At 50.3% G+C, this 22883-nt stretch overlaps 2 protein-coding genes across 12 annotated transcripts in view; both read left to right on the plus strand.

Annotated features, from left to right (window-relative positions):
- Gnas (GNAS complex locus) overlaps positions 1 to 19824 on the plus strand; it is a 64913-nt gene extending 45089 nt beyond the window's left edge. For 4 of the 10 annotated variants that reach the window (XM_087648802.1, NM_001159653.1, NM_021845.5 and 1 more), the window contains 11 exon segments: positions 6787 to 6859; positions 9396 to 9440; positions 14982 to 15036; positions 15133 to 15252; positions 16421 to 16518; positions 18168 to 18222; positions 18320 to 18393; positions 18478 to 18657; positions 18744 to 18874; positions 19068 to 19135; positions 19303 to 19824. Coding sequence is in view for 5 of the 10 variants with exons in the window: in NM_021845.5 (NP_068617.6) it covers positions 6787 to 6859; positions 9396 to 9440; positions 14982 to 15036; positions 15133 to 15252; positions 16421 to 16518; positions 18168 to 18222; positions 18320 to 18393; positions 18478 to 18657; positions 18744 to 18874; positions 19068 to 19135; positions 19303 to 19449 (1046 nt within the window). In the remaining 5 variants the exon portion in view is untranslated. 10 annotated transcript variants of the gene reach the window in all.
- LOC147995854 (uncharacterized) lies at positions 301 to 2161 on the plus strand. 2 transcript variants are annotated; one of them, XM_087655287.1, is made up of 3 exons: positions 301 to 484; positions 665 to 688; positions 904 to 2161. In XM_087655287.1, exon 3 carries the CDS (start codon positions 1090 to 1092, stop codon positions 1918 to 1920), a length of 831 nt encoding a protein of 276 aa, XP_087511413.1. In that variant the 5' UTR covers positions 301 to 484; positions 665 to 688; positions 904 to 1089; the 3' UTR covers positions 1921 to 2161. The 2 variants fall into 2 exon arrangements, with proteins under 2 accessions (XP_087511413.1, XP_087511414.1); XM_087655288.1 differs by lacking the exon at positions 665 to 688.
- Positions 19825 to 22883: the final 3059 nt, after the last annotated feature.

The raw sequence follows: 22883 nt of genomic DNA on the forward strand, positions 1-22883 counted from the left end.
ACACCACTACACGGAAAACTGGGAGGCAGGTCTAGGAGGCGGGGTCGGGTGCCCACCGTCTTGGGCGCGCCCGTACCCCTCAGTAGATTGATCCCTGCGCCCCCTACCCATACTAGAGGTGCCCGCACATCGGCCCTCAACCCCCACCTACGGCGCAGCCCGTTTGGGCACGTCCTCGGTGGGCCGATTTTTCGCGCTTCCCCTTCGCTTTATAGGGGCCATTGCTATGGGTCGGTCCTCTGAAGAGGTTGGGGCGTCATCAGGCTGGTTAGAAAAACCCGCTCCGCGGCGGGGACACTCAGTCGCGTCGGCACCGCGGAGCGGGCTGCTTCAGGTGGCTGGTACCAGCGGCGCTCGCTAGCTCCCGGCTCTCGGGCTCGGGGCTGCAGCACCGGCTGGAACGAACCCTTGTCCCAGCGCTTGGCGGCGGCAGGCAGACGGGCAGGCAGGCGCTGCCTTGCGTGTGAGTGCGCCTCACTCACATGTAAGTCCGGGAGCGTGGGGTCTTCCCGCCCAAGTGCGAGGTGCCCGACGCGGGCAAGAGCACCGGGCAAGAGCCGGGATAGGGCAGAGGCGCCTGGCGCCGCTGCCCTGCCTCGCGCCTCCCAGGCTCCCTCCAATTTTCTCTCTTTTCTCTTTTCTCTTCTCCATTGGCGTCCCCAAGAGCTAACCCAAGGAGCACCTAAGGGTAATAGCAAACTCTTGTCATCTACACCTTTACACTTTCCTTTCTCTCGTGTTGTTATTATTTTTTGTCTATTCTATACTCCTTTTCCGCTTTTTTTGAGTTGTTGGGCATTTCTTATTTCTTGCTTGCTTTTTGGTTTCTTGCTGTTGTTGGGTGCTTTTTTGGTTTGTTCTCGCTTTTTTTCTTTGCTCATCCTTTTTGACGCTAACTCTTAGGCAGCCAGCCCATCAGCCCCCTACGAAGCCCGGGAAGCCGCGCTTGGTGACCCCAAGACAGCACAGCGGAGACTTCAGCCGAGCCCCCCGACACGGGGCGCACAGGAGCCGGGAAGCCCGAGGCCGGGGGCAAGCAGACCGCCCGAGCCAGGCGCGAGCCAAGCACCCCGAGGTGGCCGGGGCACCATGCTGAAGATGGCCATGAAGCTCAAAGCCCGAGCGGCCGAGAGCGAGAGGAAGACAGCCGCGGCTGCCGCCGAAGTGGCTGCCGAAGCTGCCGTGGCGGCTGCGGCTCTGGCAGAACCGTTCGTTTCGCAGAAGAACCGGGACCCCGCGAAGCCCCCGAAGTCCGTCAAGGTCCTCGTGAACGCAGGGCGCGATGTGCCGCCCGCAAAGTTGCTGACCGACAAAGAGCGCAAGAAGATGGAGAAGAAGCTGCTGGAGCAGAGGAGGAAGGAGGAGAAGAAGAGAGAGAAAGAGAGGAAGAAGTTGGAGAAGATGATGATGAAGAAGAAGAAGAATGTGCCAGAACCACAGGCAGAAGCCCGAGGCCCCAAGGGCGCCGCCGCCACCGCCGCAGGCGAAGACGAGGGCGCCGCGGAGGGCGCCGCCGGGCTCGGAGAGGGCGCCGCCACCGGGGGCGCGAATAGGGCCTGGGCTGAATGGGACAGTGACACTGATGATGAAGATGATGCCTACTATGCGCCTCCCCGCGTGGGGGGCGTCGTGTGGCGGCCCGGGCCTGCCAAGGCAGGCGCACTCAGCGCGCACATGCCCCTCGTGGTGTTCCTGGTGTTCTCTGTGCGCAGCCCCTCCTGGGTGCTCAACTTCCTGCTACAGAGGCGCACGGAGCAGGGCCGTGGCTGTGGCTTCGTGTTCGGGGCGACCTGCTGCTTCAGAGTGTTCCTGGGCTGCGCCTTCTTCTCCTTCCTGAGTGGTCGCGCCAAGCGCAGAGGCCGTGGGCGCTCCCGGGCCAGGGGCACCGGGCGCCGGGGGCGCGACGAGCGGCTCATCTAGTCAGCCCCCCACCCCTCCACCACCACCATCTACATCGCCATCGACCACCACCAACACCATCAACACCAACACCACATCCACCACCACCTTCCACCTCCACCACCATTGCTGTGTAGTGTGGATCTTTATTAAGTGCTTGTGTGTGGACACATTTTCCTTTTCGGTTGCTCTGTCCTTTGCTTAGTGCTCTCCTTGCTTTTCTCCAAGCTCCCTGCTATCTGGCTCTCTCAGTGTCTCTCTCTCCCTTGCTCTCTCTCTCTCCTTTTCGAAATTTTCCTAAGTCCGGGCCCGCACTCCCTCCCTTTCCGCCCACCCCGGCCCCTTGGCGGCGCCTGCCCGCCCTGCTGCTGCAGGAGGAGGGGGATCGGGGGCCGCCCGGCCCGGGGGTGGAGCGCTGGCATCGTGTGAGGGGTCGTCACCACCGCGGGGCCGCCCCCTCTCCCCCCGCCGTACGGCCAGGCCCCGGCCCCGAAGTGCGGGTGGGGCGAGGGGGCGACCTCTCCGTGGAGCCGGCCTGGGCTGGACGTGGGTGCTGGGACCCCTGCCCGGCCTCCGGGCACCGCCTCCCGGCGCCCGCGCCCGCCCTCCCAGCCGCGGCCCTCCTCCTCCTCCTCCTCTTCCCACCCCCCTCGCCGCCGTCGCCTCCGCCTCCCCCCGCTCCCCCGCCCGCCGCGGCGCTTTTGGGTCGGGGCGGCGGGCCCGGGCCGAGGCAATAAGAGCGGCGGCGGCGGCGGCGGCAGCAGCAGCTCCCGCGGCTCCTGCTCTGCTCCGCCTCGGCCCCGGAGCGAGGGGCGGAGAGCCGCGCGCTTGCCTTAGTCCGAGCCGCCACCCTCCCCGCGTTCCCCGCTTTCCCGGCCCGCCCGAGGCCGCCCGCCCCGTCCCCGCCGCCCCGCAGCCCGGCCGCGCCCCGCCGCCGCCATGGGCTGCCTCGGCAACAGTAAGACCGAGGACCAGCGCAACGAGGAGAAGGCGCAGCGCGAGGCCAACAAAAAGATCGAGAAGCAGCTGCAGAAGGACAAGCAGGTCTACCGGGCCACGCACCGCCTGCTGCTGCTGGGTAAGGGCGGCCCGGGGGGGAGCGGGCCCGGCCCGGGAGCGCCGCGGGGTGCCCCGCAAGGCCGCGCGCGCCGAGCCCGCCCCCCTCCCCGGCGCTCTGGCGCTCGCTCCCAGGCCCTCTGGCCCGCTGGGCCGCGCGCGTGCAGGGGGCGAGGCCGTCAAGGGGACCCCCGGGCGGAATTCGGCCGGGCGGGGGCTGCAAACTGGGCGTGGGGCCCCCTGGCTCGGTCTCGTCCCCACAGTTAGCCACACTCCCCCCCGCCCCTGGCTTGGCGTCCGCGCGAGGCCTACTTAGTGCCAGGGGCCAGGGTGCGTGTCGGGAGGGGGAGGGGAGGCTCACAGGGCCCCTCGGACTGCGACAGAGTAGGGCTAGGGACAGGAAACGGGCCGGCGGGCCCAGGGAGGGGGACCCGCCTCACTGGCGTGTGCGATTTGTTGAGAGGGGGCCCGAAGAGAGGCCAGGGCCACCAGGGGGGACTCGGGGACCTCGGCCGGGGAGGCTCTGGCGAGGGAAGTAGCCGCCGGGGTGGGGGGGCGGGTGACATCAGCCCCTCGGAAAGGACGGGGCGGTAAAGGTGGTGCAGAGGGGGGAGGGGGCGCGGGCAAGTCGTGGCGCCGAAGTGGGGGGGGGGCGGGGAGGAGGGAGCGTGGCGGACTCTGGGCGCGACTCGGGGCGATTCGGGCAGGACCGACTGACTGTGCGCGGAGCAGACGTGTCCTGAGCCAGGCCAGGCCGTGGAAGGAAGAGAAGGAGAATCAAATCGAATTAAGATCAAAAAAATTAAAATTAAAAAAAAAAGTACGCAAAGTGCCCAGTGAAGCCAAATGACACGTCATTTTACAGTGTGACCTTTTCCCCCCCTTCTAGACTTACAGGCTTTTTTGAAAAGCAAAGAAGACCATTAAATGGTAGCAGCTGACCCCCCCCCCCCAGCTGTGTCCCCTCCCGTGCAGCAAACAATTAACACACGTTTTCCTGTTACTCAGCCTCTGTGGGAGCGGAGACACAAGTGAAAAAATAAAATCCTGTCTTAAACAGACTCACTGGAAAATGACATTTGTCTGTAAATGGCTTCTTGGTTTCGAAATGGCGTTTTTAAAATTTTTGTCCTTTTCAAGGTGGGAGGGGGGACTCAGCGCTCTGAGAAGACTCTGGTGTGGAAGCTGGTGAAAAGACATTAATTAGTTTGGCAAGTGACATTTGGTTGTTTGGTTTTTCTTCTCCCCCTTTTTTTTTTTTCACTGCGGCTTTTCCTCCTTGGCAAAAAAGAAAAAAAGAAAGAAAAAAAGGAGGGGGGATCCCAAACTAAAAGGGTGTCACTCCTCTTTTCTTTTAAGGTCCTGGGGTGGGGGCAGCAGAAAGCACACAGGCACACATGAAAATTGTTGAAATGACCACAAAAACATCACACAACATTAATTAGAATGGAAGCTTTCCACTTCTTGGTATTTTGGCTCTCTGAATAAATTTGTGAATTCACTGGGGGGGGGTGTCACTTTTCGACAAAATAGTTAATTATCAAAATAAAGTGTAGAAGGCTGTATTAATTCGCAGTGGCGTTTGGTTTGATCTTTTTGGATGGGGTCAAGTCTTTGTTCTCCCTGGGCCAGATTTAGTAAAGCAGAAAGTTATTAGTAAGTGAAAATAATCTGTTGGTGTTAGTGAATTTGCGATTTCAGTAATTAGGTGATATATGGGAAACTTCTAAAAGTGTAATTGTGCTGTAAAGGTCAATATTCGTATACTTTGATTTCAAAGTACACACCTGGAAACATCTAGAATCTTGTGTATGGTGCACTCTTGCTCTTGTGAGTGCTTATTTAAGTCCACTGTGATGTTAATGACACATCAAATTTCTAACACTTCTTTTTGTGTGTGTGTGTTTACAGTGATTTCAAATGTCCCCACTTATATGAGACTGCAGTTCTGATCCCACTCCGCCTCCTGTGAAGTCTCTGGTCTATATGGCTGCATTGGGCCACAATTAATTAATGACCTTTGGCACAGAAATCTGTTGCCCTGGCTGTTGGCAACATTTTACATTTCTTAAAATGAAATAATTACCCACCAAGGAAACTTAATACCCACAACCTCCTTTTCTTTAACCCATTTTAACTTCCTAGTATGTAAATTAAATCACAGAATCACAAAGCAAACAAACAAACAAACAAAAGCCTGGCAATTATTTTCGGCCCAATATTTTTTTTATTCTCACAAACGTGGAAACTGAGGCACGGAGCTAGTTCTGTCTCTAAAAGAACAGGTGTCACAAATGTTACCATTTCTTAGAGTAGAGTCCTGAGGAACTTGATTAGCCCCCTGTGTTCCTTCATGGAAACCTCCCAATATGGCCTTTTATATTTAATTTATGAGAATTTTGCTCATTAGGGTGGTGCTTGCTTTGAAATCAATGCTGCTGTGGAAACCAATTTTAACTTTTATGGATCTTGCTTATGGCCTGGTGGAGGGGTGGAGAAATGGAGGGGTGAAGAAAAAGTGGAGGGGTGGAAAAATGGATGTGTTGGAGAAGTGGCTGGGTGGAGAATTGGGGGGGCTAACTGAACGATGTGGTGGGGGGAGGAATGCGTTTCTATCTGGGCACTAAAACAGAAACAATATGGAGAAAAAGAACAAGATTTAAAAGAAATATTTAGATTTTTGTGGGAGGAGGGGGAAACCATTCACACAGGGAATACTGGTTGCAAAAAAAAAAAAAGAAAGAAAGAAGGGAAGAAAGAAAGAAAGAAAAAGCAGAGGTACCTTCCTCTAACTTGATGGAAATGGGGTGGGGCAGGAGGGTCCTCCAAATACTACCTTAGAAAGGAAGAAAGAAAGAAAGTGATTTAAAATGGAGACTTGTGTTCCTATTTACTTCCCTAGTTGGGAAAAGCCTAGAATCTTCCTATTTGGGACCTTCCAGGAATATTTGTGCATATAATTAAAGTCTTAATTTTTTTTTTGTTTAAATTCTTGGTACTGTTGATGTTGCATGTTGCCTGATGCTAATGAGGTCTCAAGTGTCACGTTTGATAATGAAATGTGTTTTTTATCTTTTTTTTTTTTTGCTTTTTTTTTTTTACTCCCCCCGCCCCCGCCCCTCTGCTGCTGACAGATAATTGATGGTCTTCCATCTCCCTCTGCAACATGGTAGTTGTATCCAGAGAAAAATGTATCTTTAGAAAGATTCCTTTTGCAGAGGAAGGGAGTGGATAAGTGGATACAGTGTAGCCCTGTGGTTTTAGGGTGGACCTAAAGCATGCTACAGAGCAGCTGCATTGTGGCGTTGGGAGGAGGTGCTGCAGCGGGACGTGATTGGGGGGGGAGGCTGCAGTGTCAGGCATTGTCTGCCATTCCTGAATATTTTAACCATAAAATGACTAACAAACAGGAAATTAGGTGGCTGCTGCGATTCTGTGTACCTTTGACCACATTTCAATACTAAGTTCACAGTTTTGACTTAAAATTTTCACCCCTCCAGTAACAATGACGTCATTCCTTCATCGCCTCATGAGTTTTAAAAAGCCCAAAGAGAAAACAAAACAACAACAACAAAACTCACAAGGAAAAAAAAAGCTATTTAAGAACAGCAGAGCACTTAATTCTTGCTTGTTACCCTATGGTGAGATATTTCAGGTAGACGCCATGTTGGACGTGTCTGTTGTTTTTTGCTGCGTCGTCATGTGAAGGAGGTTTGCAGTTGTGTCACTGTGTGTATGTTGTGTGCTGCTTCTGCTGCTTTCCAAGGCCATCATCCAGGTGATGTGTGACAAGCCTATTTCTTAACCCAAGCCCTCACTTTCCTTTCTCAGGTGCTGGAGAGTCTGGCAAAAGCACCATTGTGAAGCAGATGAGGATCCTACATGTTAATGGGTTTAACGGAGAGTAAGTGTCAAATCTGTGCAGGGCACTGAGCAGGACAGGCCGCACCTGGCCTGTAGGAGACAGGACTTTGGAAGGAGTGTGTACTAACCTCTAGAAAGCACAGCTGCTAATTGCTACTAATCATTTTTTTCTAATTTGCATATTAGACAGCCCAAGAAAGAGCTGATGGGTGCACCCCCACACCCTTCTCAACCTTTGGGGACAACACATAGGAATAAGAGTAAAAGCACCGGTGTCCACCCAAAGCGGCCCCTCGCGCTGGAAAATGGTGCCTGGTTGCAGAGGACAGTGAACAGCACTTGGCCGGGTGACAGCGTCTCTGAGGCCAGGTCCTCTGCCGCAGCCTCGTCTGCTGCAGTGCGGCTCCAACATGGCCGACGGGCCTTGGCCACCCCTTGGCCAGCCAGAGCTGGCCAACACAGGAGGTTCCCACCCACCACCCTGCAGGTTTCACTGGAGTCAACTGGTGTAGGGTTTTATACTCTCTCGGGGAAAATATCTTTTCAGTTACATCTTCACTTAAAAGTCGGAATCCACAACCCTTGCCGACAAGCTTCAAGCTCCCTGCTTCAGAATTAAAGAATTAACACGATAGGCAGATGCTTCTTTCTCTAATTAAAAAAAAAATCAGCACTCCTACCTGAACAGTTGAAAATGAGGTGTGAAAATGGTGGGAAGACAGGGACTTAGCTACTTCTGGCCAATCCGGGTGCTGTTTTGCCTTTGAAATGACCTTCCTGGTTTAAGACAATATGGCGGCGAGGCAATACCACAGTGACAGTAAAGGTTTTTCTTAAAACGAGACAGATAATGTGGCAAAGATGGGGTCCTGCCTTCCATGAAGAATGTGAACTGAGGAAATACTGAGGAAATAGTCAATAAATAGGGAGTTTGCCTTTTCGGTACCCATTGTTCTCGGTACTGATACAAGACAGCAAGGCTGAGGGACTTACCTAACGGGGACCAGCATCTGTCCCCTACCATGTATTAAGTGTTAGAGAAACAAATCGAACAGTACCTTTCAGGGTACTGACTCAAGTTCATTTTCATAGAAACTTCTAGAATTTGTTAGATCAACTAACCGGGTTTAAAAAAGAAAAAGATGACGTCACCCGTGCCACAGCTTTGGGCTCATGTGCTCCTTAAGTTGCAGCCCAAAACTCAAAGGTTAGTTAATATGCAGAAGGGGTTGGGGGCTAGCTCACTGACTTCAGGATTGAGTCAGTTACTGCTTTGTAACTGTAATCTATTAAATAATCCTGTCGCCTATGAGACACCAATTCTGAAATTACCGATTCCTGATCTATGCCTCTCTCAAAAAGTCTAAGCAACGAGATTGGCACCTGTCAGTCAACAAAAAGACTCCCCCCCCCCCCCAGAGGTGCCCTGCCCTAGGTGTGAGGGACTCTTCAATATGAGGCTAGTTAAGCAAAAATAAACGTGGCCGTGCGCTGCAATCTATCTCTTCAAAAATGTCTGGAGAAAACGGGACAAGGCTAGTAGCGCTGTTTTTAAGAAGTGCAGCAGCCATTGTTTAGCCTGATGGAATCGGTGTCCTCCCTGAAGTTTAATTACTTCACAGATTTCCCTAAGTTCTTACTCTTTTTTATATCCGTCCTCCCTGAGTGTTAGTGCGGTGGAGGGTTCTAAACCAGAACTTCTCATTTCTATTTTCTCCCTGAAAAGAGGAAGAAGCCTTCCTAGCTTGCCTTCTTTGTGGATCTCAGAGAAGTTAAATTTAGCCTGTGAAAGTGATATTTGGGACCTCCATGGGGGGCTGGATTCCTTATTTTGACCCCATACAATGACGGTTCTCTCACTGTGGTATAGCAGTAAGCTCGGGTCCATCTTGACGAGAAAGACTCAGCACCGTGCTCTGTTCTTGGACAGAGAACTATTAAATATGCCCTAACTGTCCATGGCCTGCCTACCACTACATTTTCCAAGAGTATAACATAATATTTATTTGACCTTCAGAAATACAGAGGGCAAAAGTAGATTTTTCCCAGCTCAGAGCTAACTTCCTGAAGTTTAATGCCAAGGGGGGAAAAATTAATATTGGTTGAGCTAATCGATCTCAAAGCTGAGTGTCACTGGCCCTGTACAAAGCCCCTACCACCACAGAAAGGTTAATTCATTTTGTACCAAGAAGTGAGGAATAGGAATGTCCCATCTGTGCTGCCGTGGGCATGGATTGGACACAGAGAGGATTCTGACGTGCCCCACCCTCAGGAGTTAAGTCTGCCTCTGCTCCCTGGAGCTTGTGCATTTAGGGAAAGCAGAGGAAAACAATTACCCGTCCCTCCTGTCTCCAGCCTGAGTCTCCTGAGGGCCCTGCTAATGCAGGAAGGAAGGTATGGAGTCTCAGTAGACAGCCCCATTTAGCCAGAAAGTCGACCTAAGAGTGAACCGGGAGGATGGTACGCAGGACTGTCAGGTTTTCCTACCTGGCTGTTGGAGGTACAGAGACTGTGTGGGTTTTGTATGAAATTGCAGTGCCTTGCAGATAGGTGAGCTTTCAATCTCTCTTTAAAAGGGGCGGCGAAGAGGACCCGCAGGCTGCAAGGAGCAACAGCGATGGGTAGGCACATTCAAAACCAGAAAACTCCTAACCAAGCAGGGCAAACGAGAAGATCTTAGTGGGGAAACTGAGGACACAGACTGGGGACAAAGCAGAGATCACCTCAGGGCCATCAGCCATCTCTCTCGGTGTGCATTTGCAAATGACGTGTCAACAAGTAAAGTGCAAAACAGAAAATGTGTTTGGCTCAAAGACTAACTAGACACAGCTGGGGGAAAGTTGGCCATTTTAAGATTTTGAGAATTGATGCTTTCCCATATGATCTTTATTTCCCCCAGTTCTCCATTTAAACCAACGACTTGCCTTTCAAAACTACTAAATTCCGCCCATACGACGGTCAGTCTGACTTTAAATTTTCAGACCCATTTGGAAAAAAAAAATCTTAATTTACTTCCTCAATTAAAAAATATGCCTAACACTGTAGCCCTTAGGCAGCAGGCCGTTGATGACTAGCTGTCTTGATAACCTCTGGCCTCAGAAATTATTTTAAAAAAAAATCTTTAACTGTTAATGCGAGGCACTTTACGTTAGCCAACGAACGAGAGCATTTGTGACGGCACCCCACTCATCCCCATTGTTTGTTATTTTGCTTTCTCATCCCCACAACCATCTCATGCCTGCACACACACGCACACGCATGCCAGGCATCCATCCAGCTCCATTTGCTCACGAGCATGCAGGATGGAGGGGGGCTGTTCCTCATGTCAATTCATAGAGCAGCTTCCAGCCTAGAACATGGAGGAGGAATGGCTTCTGAGACCGGGCACGGGCGGGTCAAAGGATCTGGGGGTGGGGAACAAAGTGACTGACACTTGTTTGTTCATCTGTTTCTTTTAGAGTCTATTACCCCCACTAGATGATGGCTACAGTCCTCCATCTTCGCTATGTCCTACCCCAGTTATCCCATTTTGCATGCTGGAATTGCCCGGTCTTAGGAAACTACTAATAAGAATACTATTCTGTTGTCTGGGTGGGGGGGAGGGGGGATGGGTCCCTAACCTATTACCTAACCTTTAGGCGTTAAGTAAAAACAGAAAGATGGGATGAAGTCTTTAATTGGCAACAGTGTAGTAGAACAGCAATCAGAAAACGCATCGATATCTTGATAATCCGCTGTACCAAAAGTTGGCATCTGAGAAGTGTGGCAAGCCCCTACTGAGAGAGCCTCCTATGTAATGTGTGCTGTGCTAAGCCCTTCAACCCTACTAATACCTGCACGTTTTTCTTCCTATGACTCTACAAGTAAAAATAAGTATTAACACTCCTGATAAATAAAACTCTCTGCATGTTTCAGCAATCCCTGTATCTTGCGTCTGTCTTCTGTCTGCTCTTTTGTCTGTCTTTTCCTACAACCACAAAGACCAGGGTATAGAGGTGGAGGATGGATACCAACCACACAGCCTTCCCCTGCCACTTAACAGGAGGGGGGCAGGACCTACTAAAAAAAAAAAATGCTAACCCCACTAATCTGCCTTACACTTTTGGGGTGGGGAGGGGGAGCAGCATCCTATAGATACCGCCCGCCCCAACTTTCCAGTCAGCAGAATCCCGGAACTGGCACATGCCTTGCCTCTGTCAAGTGGCTTAGAGACATCTAAGGAATTTTCTCCGAATTTCACAATCAACGTTAAATTCATTAAGCAGTATTACAAATGAGGGTGAACCCGCTGGGCCCCCAGCACGATGGCTTCATCTGCATAGTAATCTCCTCAATGGAGGTTTGTTTTAGTACTACACACCCGAATTAGATTTCAGATTTTCTATTTTAGCTGTTTTATACTGGATACACTCCCACACCTATTCACATACGTAGATGAATGCTGAACACGTTCTCAGAATATCTGTATTTTAAGACTGGAAGCTTTCCAATTACCATACTACTACTTAGAGCGAAATATCAAACTGAATGAAGATTCTTCCCTGGGGAAATGCTTCCTTCTACCTGTATGCCGAGTGGAGTAGTTAATACCCAGCTAGCCTCATTTTTCTGTTCTGGGGCCTTAAAATCAGAAATCTGGGCCTTGGTACCAATGGCAGGAAGCCATATTTTAAAAAAGGGCGGGGGGAGGGGAGGGGTAGATTTGTCCCAGGGCAGGATAGGGGAGGCTCCTCTGTGAAATCTACATTGGAAGGTTGAGGGCCTCAAACACATGCTTCTAGTCTCTGACATCTCTATAACTAGTCCCAGAGTCTAACACCAACTCAGGAATGCAGGACTTCAGAACTGAGCTTCAGAGTGCGCCGCCCCTCCCCCACCCTAACAGAACCAGTCCCTCTGAGGGGTGGGCACACCATGTCTCTAAACACTGGGTGGTGCCTAAAGCTTTCAGAGCCTGAGGGCCCCAAGCAGCTCTCAGGTGTGTACAACTCCCACACCCCAAGTGCTCACCCCAGCCCTAGGACAGCCCCTCCTGCCTGCAGCCATGGGGGGGGGGGTGTTGGTTGCCTCTTGTCTCCTTTTCCTGCTCTGGGCGGTGGGTTTGCTTTAATTACAAATGTGGAGTGAGAGGCAGCTTGCCCTCTTCCTGTGGGGGTTGGGCTCTGATTTCCCACGTGGCCTTGTCAAAATCCTGGTAGCCGGAGCTCTCAGCCCCTCCCTCCTATTGTTGAGAACACCCCCCAACTTCTAAATCTTGCAGACCCTCACCTAAGAGATGGCTCCCCAAGGAAAGTATATCTTGAGATCATTCAGAACACAGACCACTCCCCAAATACATAAAGAGCCTGTGTGGAAAGAGAGCCCCATTCAGATATCAACGATTATAAGTCTTCATGAAAGAATGGGTTCTTTGGGTGTGGCCCTATTGGTGGGCATGCACATGACTCCTGTATCCCCACTCTACTGGCTGGCGTGCATGTGACCCCAGACTCTCACCCCTTAGGGTTAGGGTTGCACATGACCCCAGGCTCTCACCCCTTAGGGTTAGGGTTGCACATAACCCCAGACTCTCACCCCATTTGCAGGCATGCACATGACACCCCCCCAGACCCCCCACTCTATTGGTGGGTAACCCCAGATTCCCACTCTGTTGATGGTTATGCATAGGACCCCAGATCCCCACTCTATTGGTGGGTACCCCGGACACCCCCAGGTCACCACTATTGGTGGGCACCCCCAGTCCTCATCCCTTTGGGTATCCACATGCTCCCCCATACCCCCACTCTATTGGTGGGTATCCACATGCCCCCCCAAACCCCCTACTCTCTTAGTGGGTATCCACATGCTCCCCCAGACCCCCACTCTCTTAGTGGGTATCCACATGCTCCCCCAGACCCCCACTCTTGACAGATATCCACGTGCTCCCCCAGACCCCCCTCTCTTGGTGGGTATCTACATGCTACCCCAGACCCCCCTCTCTTGGTGGGTATCTACATGCTACCCCAGACCCCCACTCTCTTGGTGGGTATCTACATGCTACCCCAGACCCACACTCTTTTAGTGGGTATCCACATGCTCCCCCAGACCCCCACTCTCTTGGTGGGTATCTACATGCTCCCCCAGACCCCCACTCTCTTGGTGGGTATCTACATGCTCCCCCAGACCCCCACTCTCTTGGTGGGTATCTACATGCTCCCCCAGACCCCCACTCTCTTGGTGGGTATCTACATGCTACCCCAGACCCCCACTCTCTTGGTGGGTATCTGCATGCTACCCCAGACCCCCACTCTCTTGGTGGGTATCTACATGCTACCCCAGACCCCCACTCTCTTAGTGGGTATCTACATGCTCCCCCAGACCCCCACTCTCTTAGTGGGTATCCACATGCTCCCCCAGACCCCTACTCTCTTAGTGGGTATCCACATGTCCCCCAGACCCACACTCTTTTAGTGGGTATCTACATGCTACCCCAGACCCCCACTCTTGACAGATATCTACATGCTCCCCCAGACCCCCACTCTCTTAGTGGGTATCCACATGCTCCCCCAGACCCTCACTTTATTGGTGGGTATCCACATGCCCCCCAGACCCCCACTCTTGACAGATATCCACATGCCCCCCAATCCCCCCACTCTATTGGTGGGCATCCACATGCTACCCCAGTCCCCCACTCTTGACAGATATCCACATGCTCCCCAAGTCCCCAGTCTATTGGTGGGTATCCACATGCCCCCCCCAGACCCCCACTCTTGACAGATATCCACATGCTCCCTAAGTCCCCAGTCTATTGGTGGGTATGCATAGGTACCCTAGATCCCCACTCTTGGCTGATATCCACATGATTCCCCCCAGACCCCCACCCCATTGGCAGGTATGCACATAACCCAAGATCTCTACACCTCTGGCAGATAGGCACATGGCCCCAGAGGCCCTCTCCACCTGAGGCCAGCCAGCCACCCCTTCTTCACTCTAGTAGCCGCTGGCCCCCATCTTACAACTCACTCTACCAACTCACTCTACTAATTTTCTACCCTGTTCCATGGGGGGTGTGATTTAACTCTCTCCACTTTGTGACTTCAGTCGTAAATGTCAGCAAAAGCACCTGTGTCCTGTCCTTGTCACTGCCACCCCAGTCCTCTGCCTCAGTTTCCTTATCAGGGTTAGTTCCTCTGGTTCCTGTTCTGTGCCACCAGGCCTCACGCTGAAGGGGCCGTGCATGCTGGTCTTCTGACCCCCACTAACCATGCAGAAGACCAGGCCCAGACAAGAGGTCTGCTCCAAGCAAGGGGGCGGGGCTTGGCCGGTCCCCTAAATATGAGCTCACAATTCTCTATGGCTGTATTTAGCCTATAGGCTGTCTCCTAAAAGAGACACAGCATTTTGAACCACTGTAATCTCCATGAATTAGCATTCCTTCTGGGGGATACCACCCACCCCCATAACCAGAAGATGTAGCCTGTGACCTGAGGGATTGGTGACTCCTACTACATACAAATGTCCCAGAAAGGCCATGTCACATAGGTTATCCTGAAGGCTGGTTAAAACAAGCAAAGGGAACATCTACACAGCTCCTCCCCCGGTATACATGAACCCCACGCCCACCAACAATATGGGGATCAGGACTCCTAGCCACAGCTGGGGGCCTGTGCAAGAGTGCTGTGAACCACAGTACCCCAAACAACATCTCCTTGTGCCAGATTCATAGATTAAATAATAAGGTCTACAAATAAATACGGGAATGGAAACCCAAACATCAATAATAAACACCTGTCACCTCTGACCCTCACAACCTACTGTATCCCAAGTCCAGCATGCCCTAACCCTACCTCCTTCACAACCCTCAGTCTGCTAATCAAGTAAGAGCCCCTGAGGAAGCAGCAGGGTGTGGTTGGAACAGCAGGTAGACCAGGTGCAATTTCTGGTACAGTTGATCAAGATCTCGATGCCTTGTCTCTAATCCAGGCTCATCAGGCCTGTCCTCAGGACATGCTTGGGGAATTACAATTTTACTTTTATTTGGACATCTCCAATCTACAGATCCAGCCCACAATTCCTCGGAGAACAGAATACTATGCTTTTTAGTTGATGTGTCTCAATGAAGATAACAGCCTGGTGGGCAGGATGCAATATGATTTTCTTCTCTTTTTTCAATTCCACTGTAGTGAGAAGGCCACCAAAGTGCAGGACATCAAAAACAACCTGAAGGAGGCCATTGAAGTATGTGCCTAGCCTCTTGCTCTTCTCTTTTAGCAACCCCTTCTTCCCGTGGTGCTGCCCCCCCCCCCTGACTGCTTTGCTATAAACCCTTTTCAGACCATTGTGGCCGCCATGAGCAACCTGGTGCCCCCCGTGGAGCTGGCCAACCCTGAGAACCAGTTCAGAGTGGACTACATTCTGAGCGTGATGAACGTGCCAAACTTTGACTTCCCACCTGTAAGCTGGTTTCCCTGCCCTTCACCTGAGTCCCAAGGGGAACACAAGGGCCAGGCTCATACCCGCTGTGGGAGTACCTAAGACTAAAAGATGATAAAGACATGGTTAGGGCTTCGTCCAGAATGGATGAGCAAACTTCCATCTAGTCTAGACCTCAGCTTACTCCTCCATTTACCAGATAGTAAATTTTTATGGGGGAAAGGTCCTGACCTGAAGCAAACTCAGGTATTCCACTCATACACACGAGGACAGACAAAACCACAGGTTCCACGTGGCACGAGAGTCCTAATTGCCTGGTTAATCCGGCCTAGTGCAAATATGCAGCTTCCAATGTTCCGATCTAAACATAAATTATGAGATGGGACGTTACAAGAAATAAAATGTTCTCATCAGCTCTTTGCCTGGGAGCCTGACCCTCTTGACAAGGGTCTCTTGGCCTTCTAAAAGCTATTTTTAGAGAGGGTAGAACTTGCCCTGTGCCAAGCATGTACATTTTAACCCTTCATGGGGGAGAAAGGATTTTAAGACCGGAAGAAGAGACTTGTCTAAAGTCATTGCTGCCTCTTGTTAGGCTTCTGTGGAGTTTGTATATTTTAGATGGGCTTTGGCTACAAACTTATGAGAAAAAATAGTACAAGCAGGTACACTTAAAAACAAAAACAATAGCTATTGATTTAAAAAAAAAAAAAAAAACCCAAAACTCAAACAGGGAGACAGCATGGACGCCATAGTCATCCGACCTCCCATGACTGTGTCTCTTAGAGACAAAATGGCAGCCTACCCACAATGCATCTGATGTCATTAATATCTGCTACTCTGATATCTGGACAATATTCTAGCCTCGGCCCATGTCCCTACCACAGGATAATACATATTCTTCCCGTACACATACTTCTGTGGGGAAAGTTTACCTCAGTTTGTTTGCCCCCACCCCCACAAGAGTAACAGTAGTTGCATCCCCAGAGATGAAAACACGCTAATTAGTTATACAGATTTCTGGGTGTTTAGCAGGGCTAAAGGCTCTTTCCAAGTGTTCATTTCACGCAGGGACCTGCTCACACTCGGACTCACACAGTGAATGATGGCCTTAGAGTTCCAGGGGCGGGGTCCCCGATTGGTGTGCACACCCGCCTTTCAGCCAACGTTTTCCCTGGGTTCTCTCTTTCAGGAATTCTATGAGCATGCCAAGGCTCTGTGGGAGGATGAGGGAGTTCGTGCCTGCTACGAGCGCTCCAACGAGTACCAGCTGATCGACTGTGCCCAGTAGTAAGTAGCTCTTGGCTCCCTTGCTCTCCCCACCACCTCCCACTTAACTGTAATAAAGTGGTGTAACTTATTGAAATGACCTCTAAGCATTTAGGGGTACACACAATACAGCAAGCACATGCTACCCCCCCTCCGCTCCCCCATATAAAATTCACAGAGACTTTTTCTTGACCAGTGCCTTATAAGGTACTTGAGCTTCATGTCCCCCACTCTCCCACAGGGACTTGTTGCTACATATATAGCCATGTCATGATTTAATACACAAAGTTGTATATTCTTTCAAGGAACTGAAAGGCCATCCCCACAGGCCCCAACCCCCAACTCCCCCCTCCCACCCCCCCCACCCCCCGCTCCAGCAAAGTTCCTGATTTTTCTCAAAAGTTTGTACTAAAAGCTGGAAGCACTAATTATAGAAACAGAAAACAAATGGAGATCCTGGAATTGTTTGTGATTTGTATTTTGGATCCAATTCAGGAGTTAAGTACAGATACAAGGTGAGGCTTAGCTACCCGGTGGGGAATGGCTGGGGTCCTTTTCTTTAACACTGACTTAGCCAGGTTCTTGTGGATCACACCTCTTTAAAGACTTCATGTTGTTGTTGAGAGCAGTGCACTGTACTCCTGAAGACTGAACCACATGCACCAACCCTCCGAAGTTTTAGGGAAACTTCAAGATTGAGAAGACAACTTTAAAGTTGTGTAAGCCACCTCCCCAGCCTGAGCGCACGGTGGCCCGCTCATTTGTTTAACCGTCTTTGTGCTGGAGGGCAGGCACTGGGCCTGGGCCTGGTTCTTAAGCTGCCAGGTTTGTGTTTGTTGAGCTGCAGTTTGGCTGGCCCCACTCCAGATGTCTTCTCACAAGATTTGGTGCTAAGGATCTATTTATAGAATTGTGGTTCTGTTGCCATGGCAACATGCTGGAGGCCAGGGCGGCTGGGGAGCTATTTCTGGGCCTGTGCTGTAATGTAAGATTGATTGGACCAGTTAGTGTATCCTCTAAGCCAGACTAACTCGGAACTGGTAAAAAGGAAGGGGAAGGAGGAAAAACACACACACACACACACACACACACACACACACACACACACACACACACACAAACTCAGGGGCTTTCTTTAAATAGACTATGCTCCTTTGTGATTTTTCTCTCTGATTGGTCTACTTTAAAAGAGTTCCCAACCCTCTGCCCCCCCCAAGGCCCCCCCCCCCGAAGTAGTATTAATATTACTTTTTCACATTATATTATCCCAGTCTTGCAAAATGCAACTTTTCTTTCTTCTCCTTTTTTTAAACTGAAAGTTTGCTATCTGGACTGTTCTATTTCACAGACCCAGTAGATAGGAAGGGAACTTCATGTTTGCTTCCTGTTCAAAGTGGTGAATGCAAGAACGGCCCCTTTGTGCCCACAGCTTGTTTTGGCTCGGTTCTCAGTAATCAATGAGACTCTTCCAAAGCAGATAGGGAGGGCTGGTTCTGCTTTGTCCTGGAACAGAGGCCTGTGCACGCCTAAACCCACGATTGTACCTTGCTTTAGGAAAGGGATTTTACAATTCCCTTACATGTCAAAAGCAAGGGCTGAGCCCACCACCACTTGCCTTGCTGGGGACACACTTGGCACACACTGACCACCATGTCTCCTTTTCTTCCAAGCTTCCTGGACAAGATTGATGTGATCAAGCAGGCCGACTACGTGCCAAGTGACCAGGTACGAGTGTGCCACTGGCCTCAAGGCTGTGGCTCCACATTGCTGGTTCTCCTTGGGGCAATTAGGGCGAGACCCACTGACCCCCTCTTTATTCTAGGACCTGCTTCGCTGCCGCGTCCTGACCTCTGGAATCTTTGAGACCAAGTTCCAGGTGGACAAAGTCAACTTCCAGTAAGTGAATGGTTGTCAAGTCCCAACGATCTGGCCTGGAGAGGGAGGGATGGACCTAGGGTAACCCAGTGTTCTCCGTTCCAGCATGTTCGATGTGGGCGGCCAGCGCGATGAACGCCGCAAGTGGATCCAGTGCTTCAATGATGTGACTGCCATCATCTTCGTGGTGGCCAGCAGCAGCTACAACATGGTCATCCGGGAGGACAACCAGACCAACCGTCTGCAGGAGGCTCTGAACCTCTTCAAGAGCATCTGGAACAACAGGTGTGTGGGGTCTCCCCGACTTGGCTCACCCTGTAGGTCAGCAGCTCTCTCTGGCCCCAGCTCTCACCCGGTCCTTCCCTCCTCAGATGGCTGCGTACCATCTCTGTGATCCTCTTCCTCAACAAGCAAGATCTGCTTGCTGAGAAGGTCCTCGCTGGGAAATCGAAGATTGAGGACTACTTTCCAGAGTTCGCTCGCTACACCACTCCTGAGGATGGTACGTTCTCTGCGCTGGTTTAGTCAGGCAGGACCTTCTGGGGCAGAAGGTGTGTCTAAGAGTCCATAGCCCCTCCCACTACGGGAAGGCCAGGGACATTTATTTCCCTCATTTTCATAGGCAGAGATCAAGAGTTTGGGGGTAACGGGTTACAATGGTGTCAGTCTAGTTAATATTTATATTTTTTTTGCAGCGACTCCCGAGCCCGGAGAGGACCCACGCGTGACCCGGGCCAAGTACTTCATCCGGGATGAGTTTCTGGTGAGTAGGAATTGTCTGTAGTCCCTTACGGGTATTCTCCAGTCAGTGGTGGATTTGGGGATTGAGCCATCTAGGTCTTCCATTTTATTTACGATCAGTTGACTGGTCCTTCGTGGGGGCGAGGGGTCCTGGAGAGGGTTGCTGACCGAGCCTCTCTCCGCCCACAGAGAATCAGCACTGCTAGTGGAGATGGACGTCACTACTGCTACCCTCACTTTACCTGCGCCGTGGACACTGAGAACATCCGCCGTGTCTTCAACGACTGCCGTGACATCATCCAGCGCATGCATCTTCGCCAATACGAGCTGCTCTAAGAAGGGAACGCCCAAATTTAATTCAGCCTTAAGCACAATTAATTAAGAGTGAAACGCAATCGTACAAGCAGTTGATCACCCACCATAGGGCATGATCAACACCGCAACCTTTCCCTTTTCTCCCCAGTGATTCTGAAAACCCCCTCTTCCCTTCAGCTTGCTTAGATGTTCCAAATTTAGTAAGCTTAAGGCGGCCTACAGAAGAAAAAGAAAAAGAAAAAGGCCACAAAAGTTCCCTCTCACTTTCAGTAAATAAAATAAAAGCAGCAACAAACAGAAATAAAGAAATAAATGAAATAAATGAAACTCAAAATGAAATAAATATTGTGTTGTGCAGCATTAAAAAATCAAAATAAAAATTAAAAATGAGCAAAATATGTTGTTGCTCTTTGATTTGCAGCGAGTTAAGTCCCGGGGTTCACGGGTGGGATTGGTCTAGGCACCAAGCGGGAGGTGGAGGACGACAGGTCCTATAAGCCGGGTGAGGAGCCTAGGGGAAGGCTGGGCTTGTGATGGGGTGGGGTCTACTGGCAGGGTTCCTGTGGGTGGGGAAAGTGGGAGTTAATTTGGGAAACATTTGAAAGCGGTCACTTCAATCCACACCAAGATGAATTAGGTGCAGATTAATTATACATATTTAAGTTAGAGTTTTGGTTCTTGTCAAAAAGGAGGGTGGAAGGAATGGTTATATAAGAAAGTGAAAAATCCCATAAAAATATCCTGGGTGTGGGATTGGGTAAAAGAAACAGGACTGGCTAATAAGTAAAGAGTTCTGAAGTGTCAATAAGCAAAATCATGGGGAAAGTACATGCATCCAGTTGCTAAAGAAGAAAATGACTAATACAACATGTCACGCAATAAAACAAGCTTTCATTATTGGGCATGAGAAGGGGGACAAATGGGCACATGATTGGACATGAAATGGGTGCCCAACATATGATTGGGTGTGAGATGGGGGCCCAACATATGATTGGGCATGAAATGGGGGGACCCAACATATGATTGGGTGTGAGATGGGGGCCCGACATATGATTGGGCATGAAATGGGGGGACTCAACATATGATTGGGCATGAAATGGGGGGACCCAACATATGATTGGGCATGAGATGGGGGGACCCAACATATGATTGGGTGTGAGATGGGGGCCTGACATATGATTGGGCATGAAATGGGACCCAACATATGATTGGGTATGAGATGGGGCACACAAGGGGAGGCCCAACATATGATTGGGCATGAGATGGGGCACACATGGGGGGTCCAACATATGATTGGGTGTGAGATGGGGGCCCAACATATGATTGGGTGTGAGATGGGGCACATAAGGGAAGGGCACAACATATGATTCGGCATGAGATGGGGGGGGCCCGACATATGATTGGATCTGAGGCAAGGCACACATGGGGTGCCCAACATATGATTGGGCATGAGAAGGGGCACACATGAGGGACCCAACATATGACTTGGGAGTGAGATGGGGCACACATGGGAAGGCCCAACATATGATTGGGAGTGAGATGGGGCACACAAGGGGGGACCCAACATATGATTGGGTGTGAGATGGGGCACACAAGGGGAAGGCCCAACATATGATTGGGAGTAGATGGGGCACACATGAGGGACCCAACATATGATTGGGTGTGAGATGGGACACACATGGGAGAACCCAAGATATGATTGTGCATGAGATGGGGGTACAGTAGGGAGGTCCAATGTGAAGCCCAATCATATTATGACCTGGGACTGAGGTCTACTGTACGTCCCTGCCTCATCTTTGCCCTTCAGACTCATACCCCAAGTTAGTGCTTAGCATACAAGGAAGAGCCCAGTGTTGACCCCAGCATTTAACACACCATGTATCTGAAATGGACCAAATGAGACATGAATGAAGTTAATTCTGTAACCAAGACTACCAAATACACTAACTATTCTATTATCCAAATTAGTTATACCCAGATAGGTTAAATTTTATAGTTTACCTCAAGTATGAATGCCAAGAAGGGCCACAAAAGGAGTTCTTTTTTTTTTTTTTTTTTTTCTCGGAGCTGGGGACCGAACCCAGGGCCTTGCGCTTGCTAGGCAAGCGCTCTACCACTGAGCTAAATCCCCAACCCCCACAAAAGGAGTTCTTACCATTCGTATATCTTCCCAAAGCTAGATGCCTCAACCTAGTAATTAGAATATGCAGATATGGGTGCAAAAAAAAACCCAGAACTCTCTCTAAATAATCCAAGTAAATATGGAGGCTCACAAATTTCCATAATCCTTCAAGGCCATCCAATAAATGTATATTCCAAGATGGAGGCTTGCTAGGCAAATAGAAGACACTCCAGAATTCCTATAATTTTCCAACCCCTCTAATAGCCAATATAGACATTCAATCCAAGGGCCTGCTGTGCACACAATCAGAGCAGACGACAAACTCCCATAATCCCTCCAAACCATCCAATAAACACAATCTAAAATGGAGGCTCAATATGCAAATAGCAGGACCTCTTCAAGTTCCCATAGTCTTCTAATAATCCCCAGTAAACACAATAAATAGCCCAGTGACGTGCTGTCCAAGTAGTAAAAAACACAGGACCCAAAATGGAGGCTTGATATGCAGATGGGCAGAGCGCATGCCCACAAATTCCCGCAGTCCTTCAGGTATCCAATAAAATGCACAATCCAGGATGGCAGCTTTTATGCAACTAGCAAGAAGACACTGCAATAAATTCCCATGATCCTCCATTGACCCTCCTCCCCCAAATAAACATACAATAGGAATAAAGATGGGTCCTTGCTATGTCTAGCCAGAAGACAAGCCCACAAACTCTCAGGATTCCTCAAAACTACCGAATGCAGGCCCAATCTAAGAGAGAGAGAGACTTAAGATGCAAACAGCTAGAAGGCACACCCACAAAATCCCATAATCCCTCAAAGCTTTCCAATAAACACGCAACCCAAGATGGACGGTTGGCATGCAAAGAGATAGAAGACACACACCTACAATTTCCCATAACCCCTTCTGGACTATTCAATAAATGCATAATCCAAGATGGTGGCTTGCTATACAACTAGCCAGAAGACAGCTCTCCCAAATGTCCACAATCCCTCAAAGCTATTTAATAAATGCACACTTTAAGATGCAGGTTTAATTTTCAAACAGCTAGAAGACACCCCCATAAATTCCCACAATCCCTTAAAACTACCAGAAAGTGTACAACCCAAATGAAGGCTTGCTGTGGCAGAAGAAACCCCCACAAATTTTCAAGGTCTTCCATTGACACCTTTTATTAACGTAATAAATATCCAATTCCGTGACTTGCCGTGCAAACAGCTGGATAGTCGGCCAACGAATTCCCGTATCTCTCAAAATTATCCAATAAACACATAATCTAAGATGCAAACAGCTAGAAGACACACCCACAAAGTCCCACAATTCCTCAAA

Source organism: Rattus norvegicus, chromosome 3 (genome assembly GCF_021556685.1).
Source record: "Rattus norvegicus strain SHRSP/BbbUtx chromosome 3, alternate assembly SHRSP_T2T, whole genome shotgun sequence".
In the NCBI taxonomy this organism is placed as follows: Eukaryota; Metazoa; Chordata; class Mammalia; order Rodentia; family Muridae; genus Rattus; species Rattus norvegicus.

Coding starts and splice junctions, on each gene's coding strand:
- LOC147995854 (XM_087655287.1), top strand. CDS start 1,090: ATGCTGAAGATGGCCATGAAGCTCAAAGCCCGAGCGGCCGAGAGCGAG.